Here is a 24,915-nt window from a genome sequence, read left to right as displayed (position 1 = left end):
GTGATGAGGCCTTCTCGTACGCTGGTGCAGGGGACTCGGCGGGGGAAGATGCAGAGGAAGGAAAGAGGAGATACAGGTGGCGGCGGCAGATGTTGTTTTGGAAACCCTAATGGGTTTGGGCTGGGCCCCCACAAGTACTTAGTCTGGGCTTTTGTCTCAGACTGGGCCATCTAATTTTACAGCCCATAAGCCAGTTTTATTTGCTTTTTGTATTCGTTTTGTTTGTTTAGTTTAGTTTAGTTTTTTAATAAAAAAGAAATAGATTTGTGTCCTACTCCTCTTTTGGAGGAAGAATGTGGGTGTTAGTCCTACTCCTCCTTTGGAGGAAGGTAGGTGTTTGTACTCTTCCTCCTTGGGAGGAGAGAGTGTGGTAGTACTCCTCCTCCTTAGGAAGGAGGAGCGTGAGTGTACCTCTCTTCTTTGAAAGAAATGTCGTTAGCTCTGTTTTGACAGAGCACTTTCTCTTTTGACTGCTGTCAGGAGAGAATGTGTAGAAGTTTAGACAATGTTCGTCACAAAGAAATTTGTTGACGGGGAAGCTCCTGAGCAGTTGCGTTAGTTGACTTATAGTCTGATTTTCCTGTATTGATAAGTCACAGTTGTAATTTCGTTTATGAATGAATGCAGATGCATATTCCCATAAAAAAAAAAAAAAAATTATTTTTATATAATTTTTTTATAAATAAAGTATTTTCTTGTTATAAAAAGAATTATAGAAAAGTCTTGCAATTATTATTACTTTTATTAATATTCCCTCATGTTTTGACTACAAATTTCCTTAATTTATTTATCTTAATGGTTTGGTCATTTTAACAAAAGTGATGTTATATAATCGTGAAGTGTATAAATATTATACAATTTTTATAAGGAAGAGTATAGTTTATCATTAAAAAATTAATTTTTTAATATTTTATTTCCTCACTTTATTAAAAAAAAAAAAATTACGATTAGGCACTGCACATCTCAAAAGTCTTTCTACACTACCAAATATTTTGTTTTGTAAAATTGAATTCCTGACTTTGTAGAGTTTATAGTGTGCAAAATATCCCAAAACGCCGAACCCTTCCAATATATTTTTTTTTTTTTTAAATATCATGTAATTTTTAGATGGGTTGATTTTCAAGTAAAATCAGTTTTGCAAACCTTTTTTAGCTAATTTCTTATTCAGAAATATGCAACTAATTAAAGAGCATTATGTTCTTAACCAAAATAAAGAATAATAATGTATTGAATTTTTAGCTTGAACACAAATGCTCTTTTTGGATTCATTAAGAGCTTGTTTGGAAAGTAAGATGATTACATCTCATTTCAAAAGTTTTCATAATTTCCTTCTCAAATATTATTAAATACAAATTTTACCTAATCATTTAAATTTTTAACTTTTTCATATAATCATTACAACTTTTTCAAACTTCTAGATAAAATATAAAAAATAATATAACTTTTTCAAATCTCAAAATAAGAATAATATTTAAAAAATATCCTAACAATATTTTTGTTTTATAATATTTTTATTCAAATTTTTCTAATCTATCTCATTTTCTATAACCCAATAAAACATCTTCACTCAAATTATTTTATTACTATTCAAAAATTATTTTATTAAAATTAATAAATTATTTCATTATTATTTATAAAATTTTCATATCATCTTATTATTTAAACACACTCAATGAAAACAAATAAGGTAGCTGCCAGCTGGCCTTGAAATGCTTTCGAGACATTAAACGTGGTATAGAGTACTGATTTCTTTCTTTCTAGCCTTTGAATCTAAGAGAAAAAAATCAATATGAGCCTCAAAAGATCTATGTATCATCAATTAAACTCAACTTCAATTGGTTTCAAAGAAAAAGGAACTTCTTCCTAACTTTATGGCATTGTTCCCTCAGCTTTCACAAAGGATTTTCACAATAAAATTTTATAATTTCAATCATCTTGTAAAAACAAGTAATGCCGTTGAACTTCATGTCAACAAGTAGATAAAACATAAGAAAAAAAAGATATTTTGTTTCAAAATAAGAATTTTATAGGGGCTAACAAATCTCCACACTATCCACAAACTCGACACGAAATGATAAGATTAGAATCGAGTTTTAATTTTAATTTACTCAAATCAATCCAACATGAATTCGATTATAAACCGGGTCAACCCATGTAACCATGTGGGTTTTGATTTTATACATTACTTCACATCATACACAGTTTTGATTGGTTGCTATAACCCCCACAAAAGTGAAGTTACTCCAAAATCAAAACTTTGAAAAATCAAAATACTAGTCTCGTTTGGTTACGCAATTTAAATGAAATGAGATATTTTGTTGAAAGTTAAATAAAATATTATTATAATATTATTTTTTTAATATTATTTTTATATTAAAATTTGAAAAATTGAATTATTTATTATATTTTATTTAGAAGTTTAAAAAAATTATAATGTTATATGAGATAATATGTTTTGTTTTGTGTAACTAAACCGGTCCTAAAAAATTGTAGAACCTTCAATATCCGGATGTTTTATTATTGATTACTAGGTAATCAACACAAACTTGAAATATAACTCCAACCTGATGACACATTTAATATTTATTTGAGTCGGGTTAAGATTAACTCATTGATGATTTAAATCCAATTAATTACCTAAATAAATTTGAATGATTCGACACAAATTGTCTCAAATAAATTTGAGTATTATCCATAACCCTCTAAAATGACCTTATAAACAAGTATCATTGATATTGCAACCATACTTTATCACATCAACCATTAACGAAATAATCGTTTCACAATCATGCGCATGATCGATCAAGCTGGATGTTACATACCAAATACTACACGTAGTACGGTTAGAACTTTTCCCCATAGAATCATAACGTACAGAAATCCATCACTCATCACACGTTTGGCTTTTTATACTTTCCAGGAAAAAAAACCATGACACTGATTTTATTGCATGATCCCAAAGCTCGGGGTTGATCGATCGATTATGATGATCTCCCACGTGCAAAATGAGCAGTACGTACATTAATTGCATGAAATAGGCAGGCAACCTTCTTTTTGTGAAAAATAAGATTCCCATTACATGCACATGCTGCATGCGTGCAGCGTCAGCTAGCTAGCTGATCAACAAGTAGTACAGGAAACTGCAGACTAGACAGCGCGCCAATGATTGGGACGCAAATCTCACGTGCTTGAAGATTTGTACAGGAACTGTAGCTGATCTTCTTTCGCAGCTTGGATATATATTGCTTGCTCATACGTATAATTGCCATGCATGGTCCATGGATATATATCTCAATTAATCAACATCCCAACAGAGAATTTCGATCAGACAAGTGTTATACAAAAATTATATATATATATACAGACTAGGTCACACGATCTGTATTAGGTCATCTAAATATATGAGCCGTGTCGCAATTAAAAAGGGTGACTGCTTATTTATTAATTTAGAAGAACTTTAGAGTTGTTCCAAGTTCAAAATATCTTCATGAAGTTCAACATATGATAGTGATTTATGTGGCGATGTGACTTGATCTTGGACTCTATATGAATAAAGCGTATATTGAAAAAGTTGGGATTGGTACACAAAACCACCTTAACCTATATATATACACATCTATTCTATATAGAAAAAGGGAGAATTTCTTAGCACTTTAATGGATGAAAATGCCTATTGCCTCGTTAATGTTTCAAGCTTTACTTATGGAAGAATAATGAATTAGGTAATAGTAACATGCAACCATTTACTACTTATGTGCAATATATATATATATATATAGGAAAATGCTTGTATGTCTCATGTGTTTGGCCCCTAATCATTTTAACTGCTCATGTATTTAATTTGTTTAAGATTTTATTTTCTTTACTTAATAATTAAGAAAGTAACTTTTAATGTATTGGTATATTTTTTTAAAAATATTTAAATATGTAAATAATGTTAAAAAATAAATAATAAAAATGAAATTTTATGCTAGTAGACACGCCCTGCGGTCAAAGCTGAACGGCACACTAGTACCACCCATACATACATATATATATGATGATTTATTTATTTAATTAATTAATTTCTAACCTCTATTTTCAAAATTTGGGTATAATGCAACCTTTTTTTTTTAATTTTAAGTTCATCGATTATCAAATAAAAATGTACGTACCTTGTATATCATGCCTGCCAAATTTTTTGTTTTTTATTTAATAAAACGACCCAGCTAGCTACTCAATATTCCACCATCTGACCGCTTGTTTTTTCTCTCTGTTCTTTTTTCGTTTTGGCTATTCAGAATTTCTCTATGAAGAAACTATTTGAATTACAGCCCTCAAAATTAAGGTGGCCGGGTTGAATAACATTTTCCTAAAGATAGTGATCGGATAGGATAAACATACCTATCAATAGAGTAACTTTTTTTATATATAAAAAAGTGTTAAATCCAACAGTCCTATACTACACACTTATTTTTATTTTTTTATCTTTTTATTTTTATTTTTTCCTTTAGCAGTTAAGTGGTATAGGGCTGCTGAGTAGGACTTTTTTTATTAAAATATATATATATATATATTAGTTTCTTCTCCGGTCCCTCTTAGGGCCCTGAAATATTTGACTGATCTCCATTTCTTCTTCCTATCTATTTTTTGTCTTATTAAACTTGTAACATAGAGAATATTATAAGGTATAAGAGTTTTGTACTATGTATATTTTTATAATGGATGATTTATCCGAATCAAACACACGTGGATGTAGGTTACAGTGTCAGATTACATCAATGTCTATCTCATTTGTTTTGTTCTATTAATTATCATTATTTTTCTCATATTTATGGTTACGCGACTCCAATATCACCAACGTCTTCGGGCAATCCGACCAGTACTGTTGATTACCAAGTAAAAATCTAGTACCACCAATATATAATTTGTGTTTAGAAGTAGAACGCATGCACGCTGCTCTTAGGAAGCAATGTTAGAGTATCTCATTACTAAGTCAGGAAAACTAGCATTGTATTAGGAGAAATTGGTTAAAAAAAAAAAAAACCTTTATTTTTTTTTTTGTAAAATATTATATACACCTTAACTTCAAATGATTTTGGCTTATGCTCCATTTTGGAAAGGGCATCAAAACAGTTTAACCCGTTAAAACATGATTTCAATTTTTCACATTCGCCTGATCTAAAGTTTGGTACAGGTAGGAAATGGAAGTGACCCTTTTTATAGAAGAGTACTGATACACGGATGATCAGAAACTTGAATTAGGCAAAGTCATATATGCATGCGTGCACGCCCACGCACCTTGCCATTTCAGTTATCAACATTAGTTACGTATATGTAATATATGTATATATAGACATACACATGCATGCACGTACACTAAAGACACCCATAAAATCGACTCCTGTGCATCCTAATTAATTTTAATCTATTCCATCACATGATCGATTATGTCATGACTGGCGATATATGCTCCGATCCCATTAATTCCATCCATCGACACGTCCATTTCGAATGCAGTACATGCGACGATAGAATATCATAGATATATATCGTTTCGTTCGTGGTAAAGCGACATGCATCATGCGCAGATCAAACACATGAGTATCGATCGACGTGCGTGGCAGTTTCACTGTTACATCAAGATCATCGTCATGGTACTCGTGTTATGATCATCATGACAATGCATGCAGATCGATGTCGTGTGGGAAAGTTACTTATTAAAATGGTAACGGCCTACACTCCACACCGAGGTACCATTAGATGGGTTGGGAATTAGTTTCATGCATTTCCCTGCACGTACTGATCGATGGAGTTTCACCAATTTGTATTTTGGGTGTGAAGCAATGGATACCACTTTTGGTTGGCAGTCTTCGTTAATGGAGGTAATTTAATGCCTACATAATCAATATATATCTATAGCTAGCTAGCATTTACACACACCTATATATGCATAAATATTTTTAATTTTAATATATGTATATATATAACATGGCGTGAACGGTTGGGATTGTACAGTACTAGTGATTGACAATTATATAAGATGTCGGGTCGAAGTGTTAAATCTTCATGTGTTTCTGCTTATATATATATATATATATATATGTACACATGCATGTATAGAGGCATACAGCTCCTCAGTCCAATCTGCTGAGGTGTTTGGGTCCCTCTTCATGGATGACGATCGAGCTAGCGAGCAATGAATATATATATATATATATATATAATTTGTAGAATTCACAAGTACCTAACTCTCGGGATTGTTTAAAAAAAAAAAAAAAAGGAAAATATTCTAAATCCCTAGCTAATTAATGCACTCTAAATGAAAAAGCAAATGCATGCTGGCTTTACGCGGTACCCTGTTGGTATGCAATATATATGTCTGTAAAAATAATTAATGAGACAAGCTGCAGCCAGCTGCAAGGCAGAGGAGTTGCTACACACGGACCCTCAAAACCAATAATTTGAAGATACGAGAGAGCTCTTGTACGGTCATACCAATCATCAAACTTTAAGGTGATCTCAGGCGCCCAATATTAAGGCTATTTAATTTTGAAAACAGTGAATACTGTTTACTTGGAAGATAAGGCAGAACTATTTATATAGACAGAGAGAGGCTTTGCCAGCTGGTTCAAAGGATATAGACATTAGGGAACATGTATGATAAGTTATTGATCACTAGATTGTGACCTTTAACAGCTTGTACAGTCGAAGATTTTAAAAAACTTCAAATGCATGGGGTCATGCATGCATCCATATCTATATGATCTACTTCAATTAATGTGATTACTCTAATTTCACCCTTTGATTTAATTAGTTGGCATTTCTCTTCTACTTTTACTTTATTCAATATTTTGCTTGTTTTGAAAACACGCATAATATCTGACCTCTTTTCTGAATGTGCACACCAAACTCGAAAAGTAGTAGGGTTTGTTTAGATATCTAAGATTGAAAAACAAAAATAGTTATGCCTTTATTACTTAGTTTAATAAATAACTCAAAATGATCATTTTGGATATATAGTATGTCAAGTTTTTTTTTTTCTAGTGTTGCGTTGAAGCACTCAATTGTACATTTTTTGGAATGTGGTAAATAGAGATGGCAATATATGACACGATCTATTAACTCAACATGAACACGACACGAAATTAATGGGTTTGAGTTTAAAATTAATGAGTTCAGGTCAAAATAGATTAACTTGTTAAGACACGATTTATAAACGAGTCACTAATAGGTCAATCCGCCGTTTTGACCTGTTAAGATTTTTACTAAAAATTACAGTTATATCCTCTTTAAAACCTAAATACCTAAATACCCTAACCCTAACTATAATATTGGATTTTAATTTATTGGATTTTAATATTGATTTTATTACATTTTAAAATCTAAAAAATATTGATATTTTTTATTATTAATTAGTTTTATATTTTTTGGAGATATTATGATTTTAACTTTTATGTGAAATTATGTTAATCAAATCAATAAATTATTTAGGTCAGTTCAACCTATTTACATAAAATGGGTTGAAAGATGTTGAAACGGGTTGGGTTATGTCAACCCAGTTCTTAAGTAATTAATAACATATCAAAACGAATCGTATCATGTCAACCTATTGTTTTAATGACATGTTAGGATTTGAAAGTTTGACACATTTGAATTAACATGTCGTGATCGGATTGACCCATATAATATAATGTGCATGACTTTAACACAATTTTCCACCCGTTGGTAAAGAGCCGAAGAAGATGATAGCACTACAACATATTTTTCTTTTGTGCGGCAAGAGCATGTCACCACAAATAATCAATTTCCTACCGCAATAAGTTTTTTCTGGCGAAAACCTATCGTCGCAAGCTTGTCATGACTAATGACCCACCGAAGAAAGTATTTTTTTTTTTTCCCGTAAAATGTGAACCAGTCACAATAGCCTACTTTTTGTGGCAAAATATTTTGCAGTAAAAGTTAAATTTTTTGTCACAAAATCGCATCTCACGTTATGCTCATAGGAGTCAACTCTGTAAGAAATAAGAAGTACTATATATATATAGAGTATTTTAATTATATAGAATACTCTCAAAACATATACAAGATATATATACAGCAGCCGCCAGCATAAGATCCCATAATTATCATGCTTGTAATTACAATAAGTGAAGAAAAATTGTAGCTAATCGATCTATGTACGTAGGGTATCCGCATGCATAAGATCCAATAATTATTAGGATTGTAACTTCAACAAGAAAGAGAAATTGTAGCTAATCTATATATATGGAGGAAAATTACTGAGAACATCAGAGTACTGAATATTTGAGAGTCCATCTTGTGCTGCTTTTCTTCGAAAGAGCCTTTGTCTTGCGTATCATTGCTGCAAACTAATTTAATTGGTAACTGCATCATAAGCTGGACTAGTATTGACCTCAAGCTAATAACTTGATTAAATTGCAATCGGATCAGCTATCAAATGGTAACAAGATGCTTGGGCTTGTTTTTGAGATCTAAGGCGCACGAGCAACTAATACTAAGCAATCTTTTGATAGTTTGTTTTTACAGATGAGATGAAAAAATAAATAAATAAATAAAATATTGTTAAAATATATATTTTTAATATTATAATTTTTTAAAATTTTCATACAAAATAAATTAAACATTTCAACTTTTTCAAAATTACTAATCAAGCTGTACGTCTTTGTATTCAAGTTTCTCTCCCATATACCATTTTAAAAAAAAATGCTTAGGCCACCATTGGTAGCTCCCGTTAGGAGCTAACGCTGGCTTTTTTTTTTTGGCTTTTTGGCTTTTACATAATGATTAAGTAATTATTTTTTAATAATGTTATGAATTTAAAAAAATATATATTTAAAAGTGTTAAAAAAATACATGTAAAAAAAAGTTCAAAAATAAAAACAAACATTATAACTAGCGGTAGCGGGAGCTACTAGCAGTAGCCGTAGTGCTACCCAATTTTAAATAGAGAATATGACATTCATTATATACATTCTTGTGACAACTAATCATAAATATAAGAGTAATATTACATTCAGTTATAAAATACGTAAACGTCATGCACTTATTTTGAAAAAGAGTAGGATCTACTATTAAAAAATTATTATTTTTATGTGGATTATGTATTTAATCACTTTTTTCAAAGAGATTATGCGACGCTTACACATTCTACAACTGTAAATATTATTTCTCTATATATAATTTATAATCTTAGTTTCTAAAAACATCTTTATGGAGAAGCAACCGCGATGAATGCTTATGACCAATTTCTTTAAAAAAAAAAAAAAATCTAATTTTCTATATATTTCTTTTTTAAGTTTTCATAGCAAGATTCATATATATTCACTACCAGAATTTTTTAAAAGAAACAAGTGCAATAAAAGAAAAGTAGATTGAAATATAAATTTCTGAACAAAAGAATCTGGAAATGTGATTATAAAAAATCCGAACCTTGTAGTAGCAATAAATTAAAATTAGCTTGGTTGATGACAATTATTACACCTAATTCAAAGAAAATATATAGGAGAAGAATATTATGAATGATGAGAAAATAACAGAGGATAATATATTGTGAGGGATGTAAGGTGTCTATTTTTTTACATTTTTTCTTATAATGACTCTTTTTTTATTATTATTAATATTGCATATTTTGGGTAAGATTAATTTTTCCCCCTTTTTTTAATCTTATTTTATATTTTTTCAAAATACTTATTATTATTATTTATTTTCGTGATCAGCTCTTTCTGGAGATTCAGGTGCCAAATCCTACGATATGTGAATTGGATGAAATAGTAGGGTAATGGTTAATTGAGCCCATTTTACTTAGTTTTGGGGCCGTCCAAGCATTGTGGTTTATAATTTAAGCACACTTTCATGCGGTGATGGGTTCAATCCCATTCGTCTTCAGCCCAGCCCAGCCCAGGCTAACCTGAGTTGGGCTGAGCTCATCTTGAAACTTTCGAATTTCATCTATTACATTACAATTTCCTTCATTTAATCCAACGACGACTTTTATGCTTTAGATGAGATTTTTCTCAGAATGTCAAACAAATGATGCGAAATTCTGCCTAATACCAACAAAGAGAATCAAAACTTTTCAAACTTTGATTACAATTGTAACAGCGTCCCAAGAAAAATGCCCAAATTCTCTTTCGTGGACCTGGTGTTTGGTCGGCTGTAGAAATGGCACGCTTTTTCATTTATTTAATCATATTTATAGATATTTTTTAGGGAGTAAGTCAATCTCTACAAAAGGAGGCGTCACAATTTTAAAACCTCATTGGTAATTACAGGCCGGCCAAATTTCTTTAGAATACTATTGAGTATCTGGCAAAAATACATAGAAATAACATAGAATTTTAAATAAAATCTCGTACGATTCTATTCACAAGTCGGTGTAGAATACACATACTATATATTGCTAATGTGTCGGAATTTAATTTGTAAGAAAAACTTATAAATTTAAACGTTATAAGTTAAATTATATCGTATCAATAATGTGGATGATGTATTTTTCATATTGACTTTTAAGTAAAATGGCTATAAAGATATACACTGTTCAATTATGTTCTATATCAAGACGGCATGCAAATTGGCCGTGTATTTTTATGATAAATTTTATCATAAATGAGAAATTTTGTGTGAATAATTCCAAGAATTGTGAGGTTAAATTAAAGAAAGAGGGTGGAAGAGGGAGAGTATAGCCTTGTGCATTAATTATCGTGGACGGTGACAGTTTTTGGGTTTGCACGTTCCGTCTAGGGCGCGGCAGCCGGCTCACGTGTAAACAAAAAAGGCAGGATTTTAGGTGGGTAGTTGTGCCGCTTTTCCAGGACGCCACGTTTATACAGGACAACTTCCCAACCGACAGTTTATTGGCATACAATTAACCTGAAGAAAATTGGAACCGGAGTAATGCTAGTACGCTGCTAGAGGAACCGATGAAATCTATCAAATCTGACCGATTAGTGTAAATGTACTTTTTTTTTTTTTTCATTTTTTATATATATTTAAATATTTTTAAAATTTTAAAAAAATCAACTCACTAATATTTACTTTTTTAATTATTAAGTAAAAAAATATAAAAAACAAAAAAATCAATTAGAAACTTTTATCGGTCAAAATTATAGATTCAAATAGCATTTTCTTACTAGTAATTTTATGTATAACTATATACAATTGTAAGATATTTAAACGTTAGGTAATAATTTTAAAAAAGAATAAGGTTTATTATTTAAAAAATTATTTTTTTATGTAAATCTTGTATTTTATTTTTTATTTTTAAAATGATTACGCGCCGAGTTGTATAATTTATGATTTTAAATATCTTTTCTCTTTAATAAAGTATGTAATTGTTGTATAATCATTTAAGAAAAAATGAAATTTATTTTTAAAGAAATATAATATTTATTTATTTTTTTAGAATTTTATGCAATACTTACCTATTCTACTATTATAAATATTATTTCGTTAAATTATATAACTGAAAAGACATAATAATAACATTGCTCAATGACGAAGGAGTGAAAATGCAAAGAAAGAAAAATGAGCTGCGCGGAGAAGAAAGGCCTACCTAAATTAATATCTGGGTCCAATAAATTACTGGGTCAACACGGATTAAAAATATCTGGGTCAACTAATTTTTAATGTCTCTGAATAGTGTAGTTAGGACTACTTTTAAATTTTTAATCCAGTGAAAAAGAAATTACTCAAATACGAATGAATGGTACTTAGGCTTTGAAAAATTGATATTATATAATTCTTTATATAATTTCATTTTAAATAAAGAAAATTTTTATAAATAAATTATAAAAATAACATCATTTTATAAAAATATTCTTAATTTAAAATAAAGTTATAAAAATAATTGCATGGTGATTACTATTTTTAACATGATTTTTATTTCTTTAAAAAACTTTTAATATAATATTAAAAGATTTATATATTTTTATTTTTTTGTGGGATGATTTGACACATCCAAAGTCCTAGGTTGGAGATCCGAGATCTTGTGAATTAACTTTTAGATGGCTTTAAAATATACATAAACTACGCACATCTTTTTATTAAAAATAAATAAATAAATAAGCCTGCGATATATTTTTTTAAAATATAACGTGGGGGCCACCCGATTTCTATACATATTATTTTAAAATATAATGGGCTTTTTCTGTTAAAAGAATGTATTTTTAATTTAAAAGTTAAATGAATTGGGAGGAGAAGTTTTACATGTCTAAAAAGAAGTTAGGAAACACATTTGAAAATGTAATCTGAATAAGTATAGTGTGTAAATACCACATAATTATTTTAAAAATTAATAAAATATATTATTAAAAAATTAATTTTTTTTATATAAATTTTATATTTATTTATTTTTTTAAATAATTACATAATACTTACTACAAATATCATCTTCCTTTCAAATTGAATCTATCATTAACTGTAGCTGAATTTCAATCCTTCCAACACGTGGCCTGGCTTGGTTCCGACGAATGCAAGGTACAGCCGTAACGGTGTCGACCTCTCTCTTATTTAGAAAAATAATATACTTACTACTCTATTATAATTTATTTATTATTATTTTTATATTTAATTTTTTTAATTTTTTATTTTATTTAATAATTAAAAAAGTGAGTATTAATAAAATTATATTTTTTTAATTTTTTTTAATGGTTAAAAATATTAAAAAAATACTTAAAAAAATAAAATAAAAATAAAAAAATTTATAATACATTTGAGTAATAAATGATTAGTAATAGGTACTCAACCTATCATCACCCCTCTTACATATCCTTTCGTCCAGGGTGGGTACAGCAGCGTTGAATAAAGAAACCTCGTGTGAATGAATATACGGTCGGTTCAGCAGAAAGCCACGTACCATTAAAGAATTGTCTCGTGAAATGTACTGTCCTCCATATACAATTGGCAATTTGGCAGATAGCACTTTTCTTTTTTCTTTTTTATTTTTAAAGTAAAAGAATAATGGATGAGTGCAGGTTTTTTTCTTCTTTTTAAATAAGCACCTTTTCATTAATTAAAAAATTATGAAAAGGGAGTGAGATCCCCAAAATTATTTAGATAAATAAATTATTTTATTTTTAATTCGATGGGTAGAATATATGATTTATATAATTTAAATAATAAAATTTAATTTAAAAAATAAATATTAAATTATTACAAACTTATAAATATTTTTTCTTAAAATAAATTACAAGCATGAAAAATAGTAATTAAAATGATCGTTATTTTTTGATGGGTTGGCGTCGTGACGTGAGAGGAGTCTAACGAGGTGGGTGCAGACTGCAGAACCGTGCAGATGCGGTCTAAGATATTTATTTTATAATTGGAGCAAATTAAATAAATGAAGCCTGGCCTTGAATGTTTGAGCTGGTCGTGGAAACTGGACAAGGACAACTCAACTCATGTTTGCCACTAATTAATTGGATTTTTCTTTTCATTTTTTCGATACAGATAGATATAATGTTTAGGATTTTTTAGATTTTTTCAAATTTGATTAATTATGACTAATGTGATTTTTGATCTACTCTGACTTATTATTTATAATCTCAACTGAATTGTATTACTCCAATCACTTGGCCTGCAATACTCATTATTTTCTTTTAATTTTTAAAGGAATTAATTTATTGCTTGAAAAACTCCAATATCATTAATTTATTAGTGTTATTTGAATTATAGGTTCGTCATTAAAAACAAAATATGAGTAATGTGAATATCTTTTTAAAAGATATAGATGGAGCTTGCTTTAAAAGATGCTCATTGGAGGTGGGATATTAATTGGTGCATTCATCTCTCAGAGGCTTCCCCTAAAAGTTTCTTAGCTGTTATATCAAGTCACAGACACACTTATCCACTTTTTTCTTCTTCCTTTATTTTTTTACTATTCTTGATGTGCGTGTTTTTTGGCTAGTCGTTGTGGTCTTTCTATTTAGTTTTTTTAAATATTTTTTATAAAAATAAATTTATAAATTAATTTAATATATTACGTTCTGAAATTTATTTTTAAAAAATATTTTAATTATAAAAAAAATTATATAAAAGTAAATTCATAAAATGACGTATCTTGAAATGGTATCTCAGATTATAAAAATATTTTTATAATAAAATCGATCTAAACGAATTATATGAAATCACATAAAATCTATAGGAAAAATCTCGTATCAAATTATATCAATTCATACATTTATATTTTTGTAAGATTTTTTTTTTATAGATATAGTATTTCCCACTTATATATAGATTTTTCTAAGATATTCATTCCTAGTGATGGAGTTGAAGGATTAAGTTGTAGATTTTAAATAAGTGTTAGATTCAAATCATCAAAACTAGATTTTGCAATATATGTAATGTCATTTAAAGGTCTTTACCTCCACTTGTGATAATTTAATTATAAAGATAAATTTTAAAATTCATTTCACCGTATGTTGAGTTTCACCGCATGGGACAGCTATCATTGTCATCATTTCAGACATTGCCTAATTAAGTTTATGGCTAGAAATTATTTATATCAATAATCAATATGTATATAATACAAAAATATTAAAAATATAAGGATTCAGCTACAATTAAAAATATTAAACTATAAAAATTAAATTTGTGAGTTGTATTAATAACTATTGAGGTTCATAATAGTTTATCATTTTTCAAATTGAAAAGTAACGACTCAAATGCAAAATAGTACTATAAGTACCAAATAAATTTATTATTTTCTGATTTTTTTTTTTTTTAAATTTAAAGAGGGATTATCCAATCTTATATAAGTTAGAAATCTATCATGTTTTTTTAAAACAAAAAAAATAATTTAATATAACATTATTTATTAGTTTTAGCCCTCATATGTGAAATCACCACTTATCTCAAAAGATTAATTTGACAAGAAGATATATAAATTTTGTTATTTATTTTATATTTTAACACTCCCCCTTATGTGTATGATAGATCCTTCATTCATAGGTGGCCTAATAAGTAAAATATTTAATTAAATAAAATAGAGTATAAAGTCAATGTTCGAACTCAGAACCGCTGCTCCGATACCATGTAAAATCATCACTTATCTCAAAAGCTTAAATTAATGGGATGGATAAATTTTATTATTTATTTTACATCTTAATATTATAAGCCCACTTATGAAATACCTCCCCCTTTCCCTATTGTATTTAACATTTATACACTTTTAAAATATTATAATAATGAAAAGAAACATTTATAAGATCACGATGATAATAATTGGAAATTATGGTGATAATTAACGGTGAAAGGGATAAACATAGAGGTGGGACTTCTTTTTCCAAATCCACTCCAACAAATTTTCTGAATAATCCTGATTTAGATGGATTAGTATTTGCATACTAATTTTTGGCATATTTGAAACACAATGATTGCATTTATATATTCATCTCGATCGCAATGCTATTTCTCAACACTTTCTTTTCGGCCTCTTTTTAAAGTTCATTTTTGCATTCATGCGTACATACAAGTTTTGCTTTCACATACGCATGCACAAATACTTTACTTTGTTTATTCCACACCATTTTTATTCGTGGGAATCCAATACCTAAGAAAAAGTCACACACACACATATTATATATATATATAATGTATAAGTGATTAATTACAGGAAAATGCTTAAGCCGCCGAGAAATTACCTTGAGAGTATCTACCAATTGACTTTCTTTTACTTAATGATTAAGTAAATATTTTTTAATGAGTTTGTGATTTTTTTTAATGTTTAAAGCGATTTAACAAATACCTGAAAAAGACGCATTAAATAAAAAATAAATAAATACATTTTACACTTATAGGTGAGAACTCTCGGGACCACGTCTTGGTGCCCTAGCACTTTTTGATCATTTATAAAAGAAATAGACATATTATTATATAATATGATAAATATGTGAATTTCAATAGAAATTAGTTGTTTGATCTTATTAGTAATTTTCGTTCAAAATTATTATTAAAAAATACTATCAATACCTATAGTCCGCACTCTTTACCCATTAACGATATTATCAAAATTATACATAATTATAAATTATAATCCCCATTCAATAGATAGCACTTAACATAAAATAATATATATATATATATTTAATTTATATTTCTTAGAGTTTGTGTCAGTTTAGATTGGAAAGAGAATAAAATTTGTGTAGCATTAAACAATTTGAACACAAACTCTAAGGAATCTCATTTTCTTTTGGATTGCTGATTAAAATCTACATCCCGTCTAAGGTTGTAAATGAACCAATCTGTTCGATAGTTCGTTCGGTTAAATTTGAATCGAACTCGACTCTTGAAAAAAAAACTCGATCGTTAAAATAGATATCCGCTCGATTTGTAAATAACACATACTCGACAAAACTCGACTCGACTCGTTTAGGCTCACTTGTTTGTGCTCGAGTCGACTTGTTAGCTCGACTCGATTAAAACTCATTCATATATTGATAAATATATACATACACCTATGCATGTATATATGTATTAATTAATAATATAAGCATACCATATTTATAATTAAATATATAATATGTATTTTAATTACTTATGACTATATAGTAAATATACTTCATAGGTATATTTTATAATTTGTATAATAATTAGTTGATAAAATTTAATAATTCCATATATTAGTATGTGGGAACCATATATGAAATAGATATATTCTATTATATTAAATGTATGTATTAATAATATATTTAGGCATATAATATATTGATATTTTGGATAAATATCAACTAGTTAGATATTAATTATTTATAAATTTTTTAAAATTTTATAATTTAATAGAGATTCTACTTGTTAGTTGTATAAATTTAATATTAGTTCTTATTTATTTATTTATTTTATTAATTATTAAATCTTATTAAAAAAAACAATTCAAACTCGAGCTCGGCTCGACTAGAATTCATTTGTTGGATGAGTTTGAGTTAAGATTTTAACTTATCGAGTTGATATTTTGAATTGAGTCGAACTTGACAAGCCAAAATTCGACTGGGCTCAACTCGATTACAGCCCAATCCCGCCTCGTAATCACAGATATGGCCGACTATATTGTGGTTGACGAGATTGTTTGTTTCACAGCTTTTAGATCTGACAGAAAAATTTGGGCTGGTCGTAGAATGTAAAACGAAACAAATATGGATGATGAAGGGATAACAGTTGTAGTCACTACTCGGTGAAAGTAAGAACAATGGAGGAGGAGGAGGACGACGACGACGACCACGTCGTCAGATACAATTGTAGACGGTCAAAGCTTCCCAACAAATTTACAAAACACACCACACGTCGGTCCCACCCACAACCTCCCCCCCTGCCACTATTGCCAATATTTGATTCCTTACGCTGCCAACAACAACGAATACCTTCCCTGTTCCAACCATTTAACCCACTTTAATGAATAAAAGACATTAACATAAAGCTTTGGTTTTTCTGCGAGCCCGAATTTAAAGAGCCAAAAAAAAAAAAGGAATTTTTGCGAACGGTAGCTTAAGCTATAACCTTCTCTCTCTCTCTAGAATTCACCGTCTATTCCTCTCTCTAAATTTGTTTATTCGGTTAAAAGAGGTAATGGTGGTGGCTGCAGGGGGTGATTGATCAGAGAGGGGAGATATGGGGGCGTGCATGTCCACGCCTGACGGGTGCGTGCGAGGGAGATTGAGGTCCTCCAAGAACAAGACACGTAAAAGGAGGAGAGCAGTATTGTTCAAACAAAGAGTTCCTTCTCGGTTGTCTGAGGGATCACTAGACAAGGTTGATAGGCCCCCTACCTCTGATCGCTCCTACAACAACCCCACTTTCCAAGGTCCGTTTCTCTCTCTCTCTCTCTCTCTCTCTCTCTCTCTCTCTCTCATGATCTTTCATGGAAGTTGTAAGACGAAGAGCATTTTTTTGGGGTTTAATTATTACTTTTATTCTTGTTAAGTTTAATTCTGGGTTCGGTATATTAGTGGATTTGTTTGATGAGTTCCGCTGTGGATTGTTTTTGTTGGATGGATGCATCTATGATTGGATTAGAAGGCAGGTTTTGTATTGTATAGCTTTTGGAAATGGTGTTGAGGCAGTTAATCTGTTTAGCATGAAATGTACGATTGTGTAAGGGGGAGAGTTTCGTAAAAAAGTGTCATTTCCTTCTAAAAGCGAGTCAATTATTGCGTTGCGTAATGATTGTGTCCTGGGGAAGAATACGTAAATTGGTAGTTAGTGCCTTCTGCGTTGAGCTTTATGCAGAGCAAGATATTCTTTTCGTGGGGGTTGTGAGCAAGATCTTTCCCATAAGATCGGAGTTATCTAGTATCTACAGTGTTCTTTACTTACAAATTGTCTGTAGTTTCCGGATAAGTTCAAGTTCTTTCTGGTCAATTTGATAACTAAAGAGAATGTAACTTATTAGGAGGAGGTTAGACTTTAATTCAACATTGACCCGTCACCCAGTGGCAGTTTTTATGAATATGATTGTTCTTGAGAGCTGGAGGAGATAGATCACCTTCTTGGCTTACATTCTTCTTAACTGGGAGATTAGCAAATCCAAGTGAAAGAAATAGTCTTTTGCAGAGGTTACTTGCAGAAGGCACCTTACAGTTTGATATTGAAAGAAACTCGCGTTGTTTCTGAAGTTTAAGTGCTTGGATCTAGAAGAAACATGGTTAGCCTGTCTAGGAGACTTTGGTGTTGAAGTTTTGAAATGCTGCAATAGTTTTGGGCAAGTAGCGGTCATTGTAAGTAAATACCTACAAGATAGCGTTGTTGAACTTTGAATGCGCTATTAACCATATACCTACTGTTGTTGCTTATTATGCAAAGAAAGCTGATAATGTTGGTGGCTTGCTAAGCAATCAGCTGAGAATGCAAATATTTTGCGGTGTGCATGTAACATGAGGTATTTGATTTAGAAAGGTGGAGCTTCTTTAGGATGTGACATTGGCGTTGCTTACAGTGACAACATTTCCAAAGATAAAGACTAAATGGATCGGGAATGTTAGGGGAATCAGAAAACATTTACAATGACATGAGTTGTTCCAATTGAAGAAGTTCAAAGCTAAGTTGCATTGAGATTGGTTCAGGATCTACACCTCAAATTTACGTTTTATTGGGACACTTGTTTGAGCTGGGTTATAGTCCTTAGAGATCTATCTCATGATCATTATTTATTCATAGTCCTTTCAATTGTTTAAATGCTGCTGAAATACTAATCTGTACCATATGATGCTTATTGACTGCTCCAACAAATCTACTGGTCAGTCACTTGGAAGATATTGGAGCATGATCCTTTGCTTCTATTCCCCAGAAAGGAAATAAAATTTTGGTTTGTTTCTTCCAAAGCATATAAATTGAATTTTCATTGTAGGTCGTTTGCTTTATTAATCCTCTACTTTTCTTATGAGCGGGTTTTTCTCAACATAAATTTTAGGTGCATAATTTTGTAAGCATCTCATTGACAAATTACATATTCTGCAATTTTTCTTATATCATTTCCCCATTTCTGTTCAATTTAATTCATAAGCAGGAAGCACTGAAGAGGCATGGTTTGATTCATTACCAACTTTTGAGCCTGATTGTGATGAAGATTACCAAAGTGTTCCAGATGGTATGATCTTTTCCATATTCATAATCGATTTTATATATGAGATTTCTTTTCCTTCTCGTCCTAATAGATGATATATGTTTATAGTTGACTTTTCTAAGGTTGACTTCTGCACACCACTGATATCTGCAGATGTCTCATCTCTAAGTAGCTTTGAAGGTGTAGCCATACCAAGTGTTTCATCTCTGAGAGATCCCAAACATGGAGACTGTAGTGTCAATAATCATCAAACTTCTTCCACCAGTCATATGCATAAACCAGGGGTGTTGTCAAGGAATTCAGCGTATAATTCTGTTGAGGTTTCTAAAACATTGAATGTTCAAGTCTTGAATTTGGATGATGTTGATTCACAATCAAAACGTGATGGAAGTTCAAATGAAGCAAACCGACCTGTATTCCTTAAAGGAATCTCCTCATCCATGGAGGGAAGTCCTGGCAAGGAGGAAGGAATGTTAGACAATTGTGGGATTCTTCCAAGCAACTGTTTACCTTGTCTTCCATCCACTGTTCCCTCTGTTGAAAAGAGAAGATCATTGAGCTCTAGTCCACCAAGTTTAAGAAAAAAGGGAACCTTGAAACTTTCCTTCAAATGGAAAGAAGGAAATGCTGATGGCACTCTACGTGAGTATCGAAACTCTCAACTTTTTGATACATTATATCATTTGTATGAAAACATGGATATGATAGGAAAATACATATTTGTATTGGTAGGATATAGATCATATTTGTATTGGGAGTGTGTTGGGGAATTGGTGGTGGTATAGGCTTGAGGGCAAAATCTGGTTTGGTGGGATAGGCTTGGTGCACTGGTGGTGGTTTGGGGCAGACGTGTCTTTGGGCTTGGGCTAGGGCTTTGTTAGGTTCATTTTCCTAGATGGGTTTATCCTTGTTTTTTTGCATCCCAACTAGGTGTTTTCTCTTGTATACATCTAGTATACTTGGTTACGCCTATTGACATTAATAAATTTTTACTTAAAAAAAAATATGAAAGTGCAGTTTGTTATACTCTGTCAGAGTGCAGTATATCATAGTTCATTAGTAATTTGATTTTATTAATCAGTTTATTCTCCACTCCAAATCCTTCCTTCCCTGCTTAAATCATACTGATATTGGTAATGCTTAGTTATACAGACATATATGCACATACATATTTCCATGCACACTCTTATGGATACTTTTATTTTCCTGATTAGCAGTGCTAAATTTTAAGCAATTTGGGCCCTTTAGAAAGAAGTCTAACGTGTGAATTTAATCACTTTGACTTATTATCTCTTTGTATGATTTCAGTTTCCTCGAAAATGCTTCTACAAAGACCAATGGCAGGTTCCCAAGTACCTTTTTGCCCAATAGAAAAGAAAATGTTTGATTGTTGGTCATCTATTGATCCCAATACTTTCAAAGTTCGGGCTTTGAATTATCTTAGGTAAGACTCTGATTAGTTGCTTTATATATGCAAGCATGTGCCAAATTACATGCATGTGCATGCACACACATAACTGCATATACAATGTTTACATATTAACCTAGTGCTTGTATTGAAGCAAGCATGAACTTATATGCAAAGTTTGTAAAGTCCAAGAAAGTGACTTTTCTACTTGGATACCTTATTAATTGAGTTTTTTGCTGTTAACAATTTCACTTTGAAATTGGTCTTTTATGTGACAGGGACAAGAAGAAGGATTTTGCTCCCAATTATGCTGCATATTATCCCTTTGGTGTTGATGTATTTTTATCTCAGTGGAAAATAGAGCATATTGCTCGTTTTGTTGAACTACCTGTTATTAATTCTTCCGGAAACCTCCCACCTATCCTCATTGTAAACGTCCAGGTATAACTTCTTTCTACTTCTGATTGCACTTTATGTTGTGAGCATGCCATTATGTGAATGTTTGTATCCTTTTATTGATTTTAAGGGAGTCTGTGAAAACAACATCGCTATTGGAGAGTAATATTTGCGTCTTTCACTGTTCTGGCCAAGCAGGATTCCAGCTTTAGGCCTATCCAACCCAGTGAACCCATCCCTGTACCCCACTATGGAAAATACATCTTGCTTGATATCACCCTTCCCTTCTCTGGGTATCTTAAGAAGTTTTATTATATTTAGGCTCAAAGGTTGTGCAAGTGTAGTAAATTTTTTTTTGGGTTATTAAATTTGTTCATTGTTATTGCATTTGTAATCGAGATGGGGTGGGTAGTTAATCTAGACCCCTTCGGTTCATTGATGAAATTAACAAGGCTTGCATTCTACCAGTTACTTCATTTAAAAGCTAACTCGACAAAGCCATAAATAAACTATAATATAAAACCCATTCTACTCTCCTAAAGGAGTGGAAGCATCCCCCCCCCAACCACCACCAAAAAAAAACCCCAATTTTCTGTGGCGTTATTATTTCCTGCTCTAGTTCTTATTGGTACTCGTAGTTTTTGTTGCACATGAACAAACCATATTTGACAGCCTCATTTTTCTTTCTGGTGGAGGAAGGAAAGGGATCACACTTTTCACTCTACAAGTTTCCTGCTTGTTTTCATTTTTTCCCAACATCCTCAAAACACTGTAGCTCTCTATGTATGTCATGTTCCTTAGCCAAGCATGTCAAACCATGGAAGTACTTTTTCTTTTAGTGACTGGGTTCTGAAATATGTTTATAACATAGAAATAGGCCTCTAACTGGCATGGGCTTTTGAACTGTTTAAACTTTTAATGCCATTCGAAGTTTCCTACTGCATACTTTCATGAGATAAAATTCTTTCAATTATTTCTTCATATGTTCTGATACTGGCATTCATGGACTTTACAGATACCCTTGTACCCTCCCGCACTTTTTCAGGGTGAAACTGATGGAGAGGGAATGAGTTTCGTTTTATACTTCAAACTCTCTGATAATTACTCAAAGGAGCTTCCATCCAATTTTCAAGAATATATCAGAGTAAGATGGAGCATGTGTTACCACCAAAAAAGAAAAGAAAAGAAAAGAGATGGAGCATTAATGAACTTTGCATTCTAGTCATGTTGATTCTTATAATGAGAAGATAAGCCTTATAATTTCACACTAATGCATTCTTCTTATAGAGTAGCATTCTTAAATTTGAAAATGCTATCTGTTAACTTGAGGCACATTGCAATTTCCCTGTGGTGCTTTCTGTCTGACAGTATCTTCCCTGTTTGTGTTCAATAAGACTTTAAAGAACTTATAAAAAGAGGGAAGTACTTTTCAATTTTCTCTCATGATGTATCATTCATTATTTCACATCCTTGTTTTCTAAAACAGAAGTTCATGGACGATGAAGTTGAAAAAGTTAAAGGTTTTCCTATGGATACAAATGTACCCTTTCGGGAAAGGCTGAAGATATTGGGCCGTGTTGTAAATGTTGAAGATCTTCATTTGAGTGGGCCAGAGCGGAAGATTATGCAGGCTTATAATGAAAAGCCTGTTCTTTCACGTCCTCAACATGAGTTCTACTCGGTAAGTTTGCATCCATCTAGCTAGTTCATTGCTACTGTAATTCCGTATTAAATTCATGGATTTCTTCCCTTTTAGTGAAGCTAAAGATTATCTAAATCAGGTGTGGAAATCAATGAATATCTTTTGCAGTTTTGACTTGCATTTACTAAGATCTGTTTTTAAATATTGAAAGGAATTTAGAGCATTTCTTTTAAATGGGGTCCCGAGCCATGTGCAGCCCTTATCTTGTATATTAATAATAAGGTTTGCATCACCAGATATATCAAGCAAGCAAGCACATTCAGTTGTAGATTGTGGAAAGTATATTCCAGGAGTTTTTGGATATAATTCATCGTGTTCTACATAATGATAAAAGTTACTCAAATGTGTGAGCGAGTATGCCAGTCTTTGTACAATTCAGTATGTCAAACTATTTAATCCCGTCTCTGTTCTGAGTGTTTTCTTTGAAAATCTATTTGACAACATCCAAATGATATCAGATAACAAAAGAATAATATTACTGACATATCTCTTCCCTATGCTTCTTTGGTTACAGGGAGAAAATTACTTCGAGATTGATATAGATATGCACAGATTCAGTTATATATCTAGGAAAGGGTTTGAGGTATTCCTAGACAGACTAAAGCACTGCATCTTGGATGTTGGCCTCACAATTCAGGCAAGTCTTTTTTTCTTCTGCCATGGATTTTCCCCCAAGAAAAAGATTTCCCTTTTATAATGTTTATTTGGTTTTGATGCTGGCTATCTAAAAGCTCTATTAATCCATACGTTATCCATGAATTCTAAAACAGGCTAACAAAGCTGAAGAGTTGCCAGAGCAGGTCTTATGTTGTATACGACTAAATGGAATTGACTACACAAATTACCAGCAACTGGGGCTTAGTCAATAGCCCCCTTAAAACAGTGTAAGACAAAAAGCTAATCATTAACGAAGGCTAATTTCTGAGAATTTCTGTTGCATTTTGTGTTTGCTTGTATACCTCTGCGTTCAGATCCCTTTGGAGAGCCTAACATGGGAGAGAGATAGACATATGTTGTGAGGCTCACTTCATATGTTTATCTTTCTCCTATTCTAAGCTCTAGAGTTTCTACAAGAACTCTGACTCCTAAGTGATCTAAATCCATATTTATCCGTCATCTGGAACAAATGAAGGCAGCAACTGTGCATGAATCACAATCCTAAGCACGCCCTCCATGCAATTTTTACAAATGGTGAAAGCATTCCCTCTCCGATCTCTAACTGCACTGGCATGCTAATTGATGCATGACATCTCTGGTCTAGAGAGAGCAAAAGAGTAGATTATGGGTCTATTTAGTGATCATAGCTATACTGCCAGATGTTTTGATAGAAATCGATGAAATCTTATCCAAACAATATAGTGAGTAGTCTGAGAAGCACAAAAGACAGGTTTTTCATTTGCTTAATTTGTAACTCTTTTAAAAGTCACAAATTAAGTACGCATGTTGGATCCTTCTTTGTGTATTATTTATAGCTTAGGCAGCCATGATTCCTAAGTTGAATAAATGTTCTTTCTGGTCTTTGACACATTGAATCGTGGGAAATATTTATGTAGTATTTGAAGTGAAAAAGTATTATAATTTTCTGGATACAATGCCATCTCAACAGCACTGAGGTAATCTACCTTCCAAAAAGCTGTGTGAAAATACGAGGAAACTGATAGCCAAGTTGTATTCTTGTACCGATCGAGCTGCTCAAGGACACTTGAGAAGCTGTTTATCAGAAAGATCAATATATATATATTGATCCATTAGGAAACCTCTGCCCTATAACGAAAACTTGGTTTATGGTGCTCGTAAGCTTTATTAATTGAGTTGGAGATCAAGCACACCAAAATCATGCAAGTGTGTAACCGATCG

At 31.3% G+C, this 24,915-nt stretch overlaps 1 protein-coding gene across 5 annotated transcripts; it reads left to right on the top strand.

The window, feature by feature from the left end:
- Positions 1-17,096: 17,096 nt before the first annotated feature.
- LOC122311811 lies at positions 17,097-24,619 on the top strand. 5 transcript variants are annotated; one of them, XM_043126498.1, is made up of 10 exons: positions 17,101-17,473; positions 17,576-17,794; positions 19,493-19,576; positions 19,706-20,194; positions 20,861-20,996; positions 21,239-21,401; positions 22,372-22,500; positions 22,843-23,037; positions 23,573-23,695; positions 23,829-24,619. In XM_043126498.1, the coding sequence occupies exons 2-10, from the start codon at positions 17,602-17,604 to the stop codon at positions 23,925-23,927; spliced, it is 1,611 nt and encodes a 536-aa protein (XP_042982432.1). In that variant the 5' UTR covers positions 17,101-17,473; positions 17,576-17,601; the 3' UTR covers positions 23,928-24,619. The 5 variants fall into 5 exon arrangements, 4 of the variants coding, with proteins under 4 accessions (XP_042982434.1, XP_042982432.1, XP_042982430.1 ...); XR_006242870.1 differs by lacking the exon at positions 23,829-24,619 and adding an exon at positions 23,295-23,436 and having other exon boundaries at positions 17,097-17,794; positions 23,573-23,697; XM_043126496.1 differs by having other exon boundaries at positions 17,101-17,794.
- The last annotated feature ends 296 nt before the right edge of the window (positions 24,620-24,915 follow it).

This window comes from Carya illinoinensis, chromosome 5, assembly GCF_018687715.1.
Source record: "Carya illinoinensis cultivar Pawnee chromosome 5, C.illinoinensisPawnee_v1, whole genome shotgun sequence".
Classification (NCBI taxonomy): domain Eukaryota; kingdom Viridiplantae; phylum Streptophyta; class Magnoliopsida; order Fagales; family Juglandaceae; genus Carya; species Carya illinoinensis.
Note: the sequence above shows the minus strand (reverse complement) of the source record. Positions and strands in the feature narration are given on the sequence as shown.

Coding starts and splice junctions, on each gene's coding strand:
- LOC122311811 (XM_043126498.1), top strand. CDS start 17,602: ATGGGGGCGTGCATGTCCACGCCTGACGGGTGCGTGCGAGGGAGATTG. Junction 17,795..19,492: donor CAACAACCCCACTTTCCAAG/GTCCGTTTCTCT, acceptor TTAATTCATAAG/CAGGAAGCACTGAAGAGGCA. Junction 23,696..23,828: donor ATGTTGGCCTCACAATTCAG/GCAAGTCTTTTT, acceptor ATTCTAAAACAG/GCTAACAAAGCTGAAGAGTT.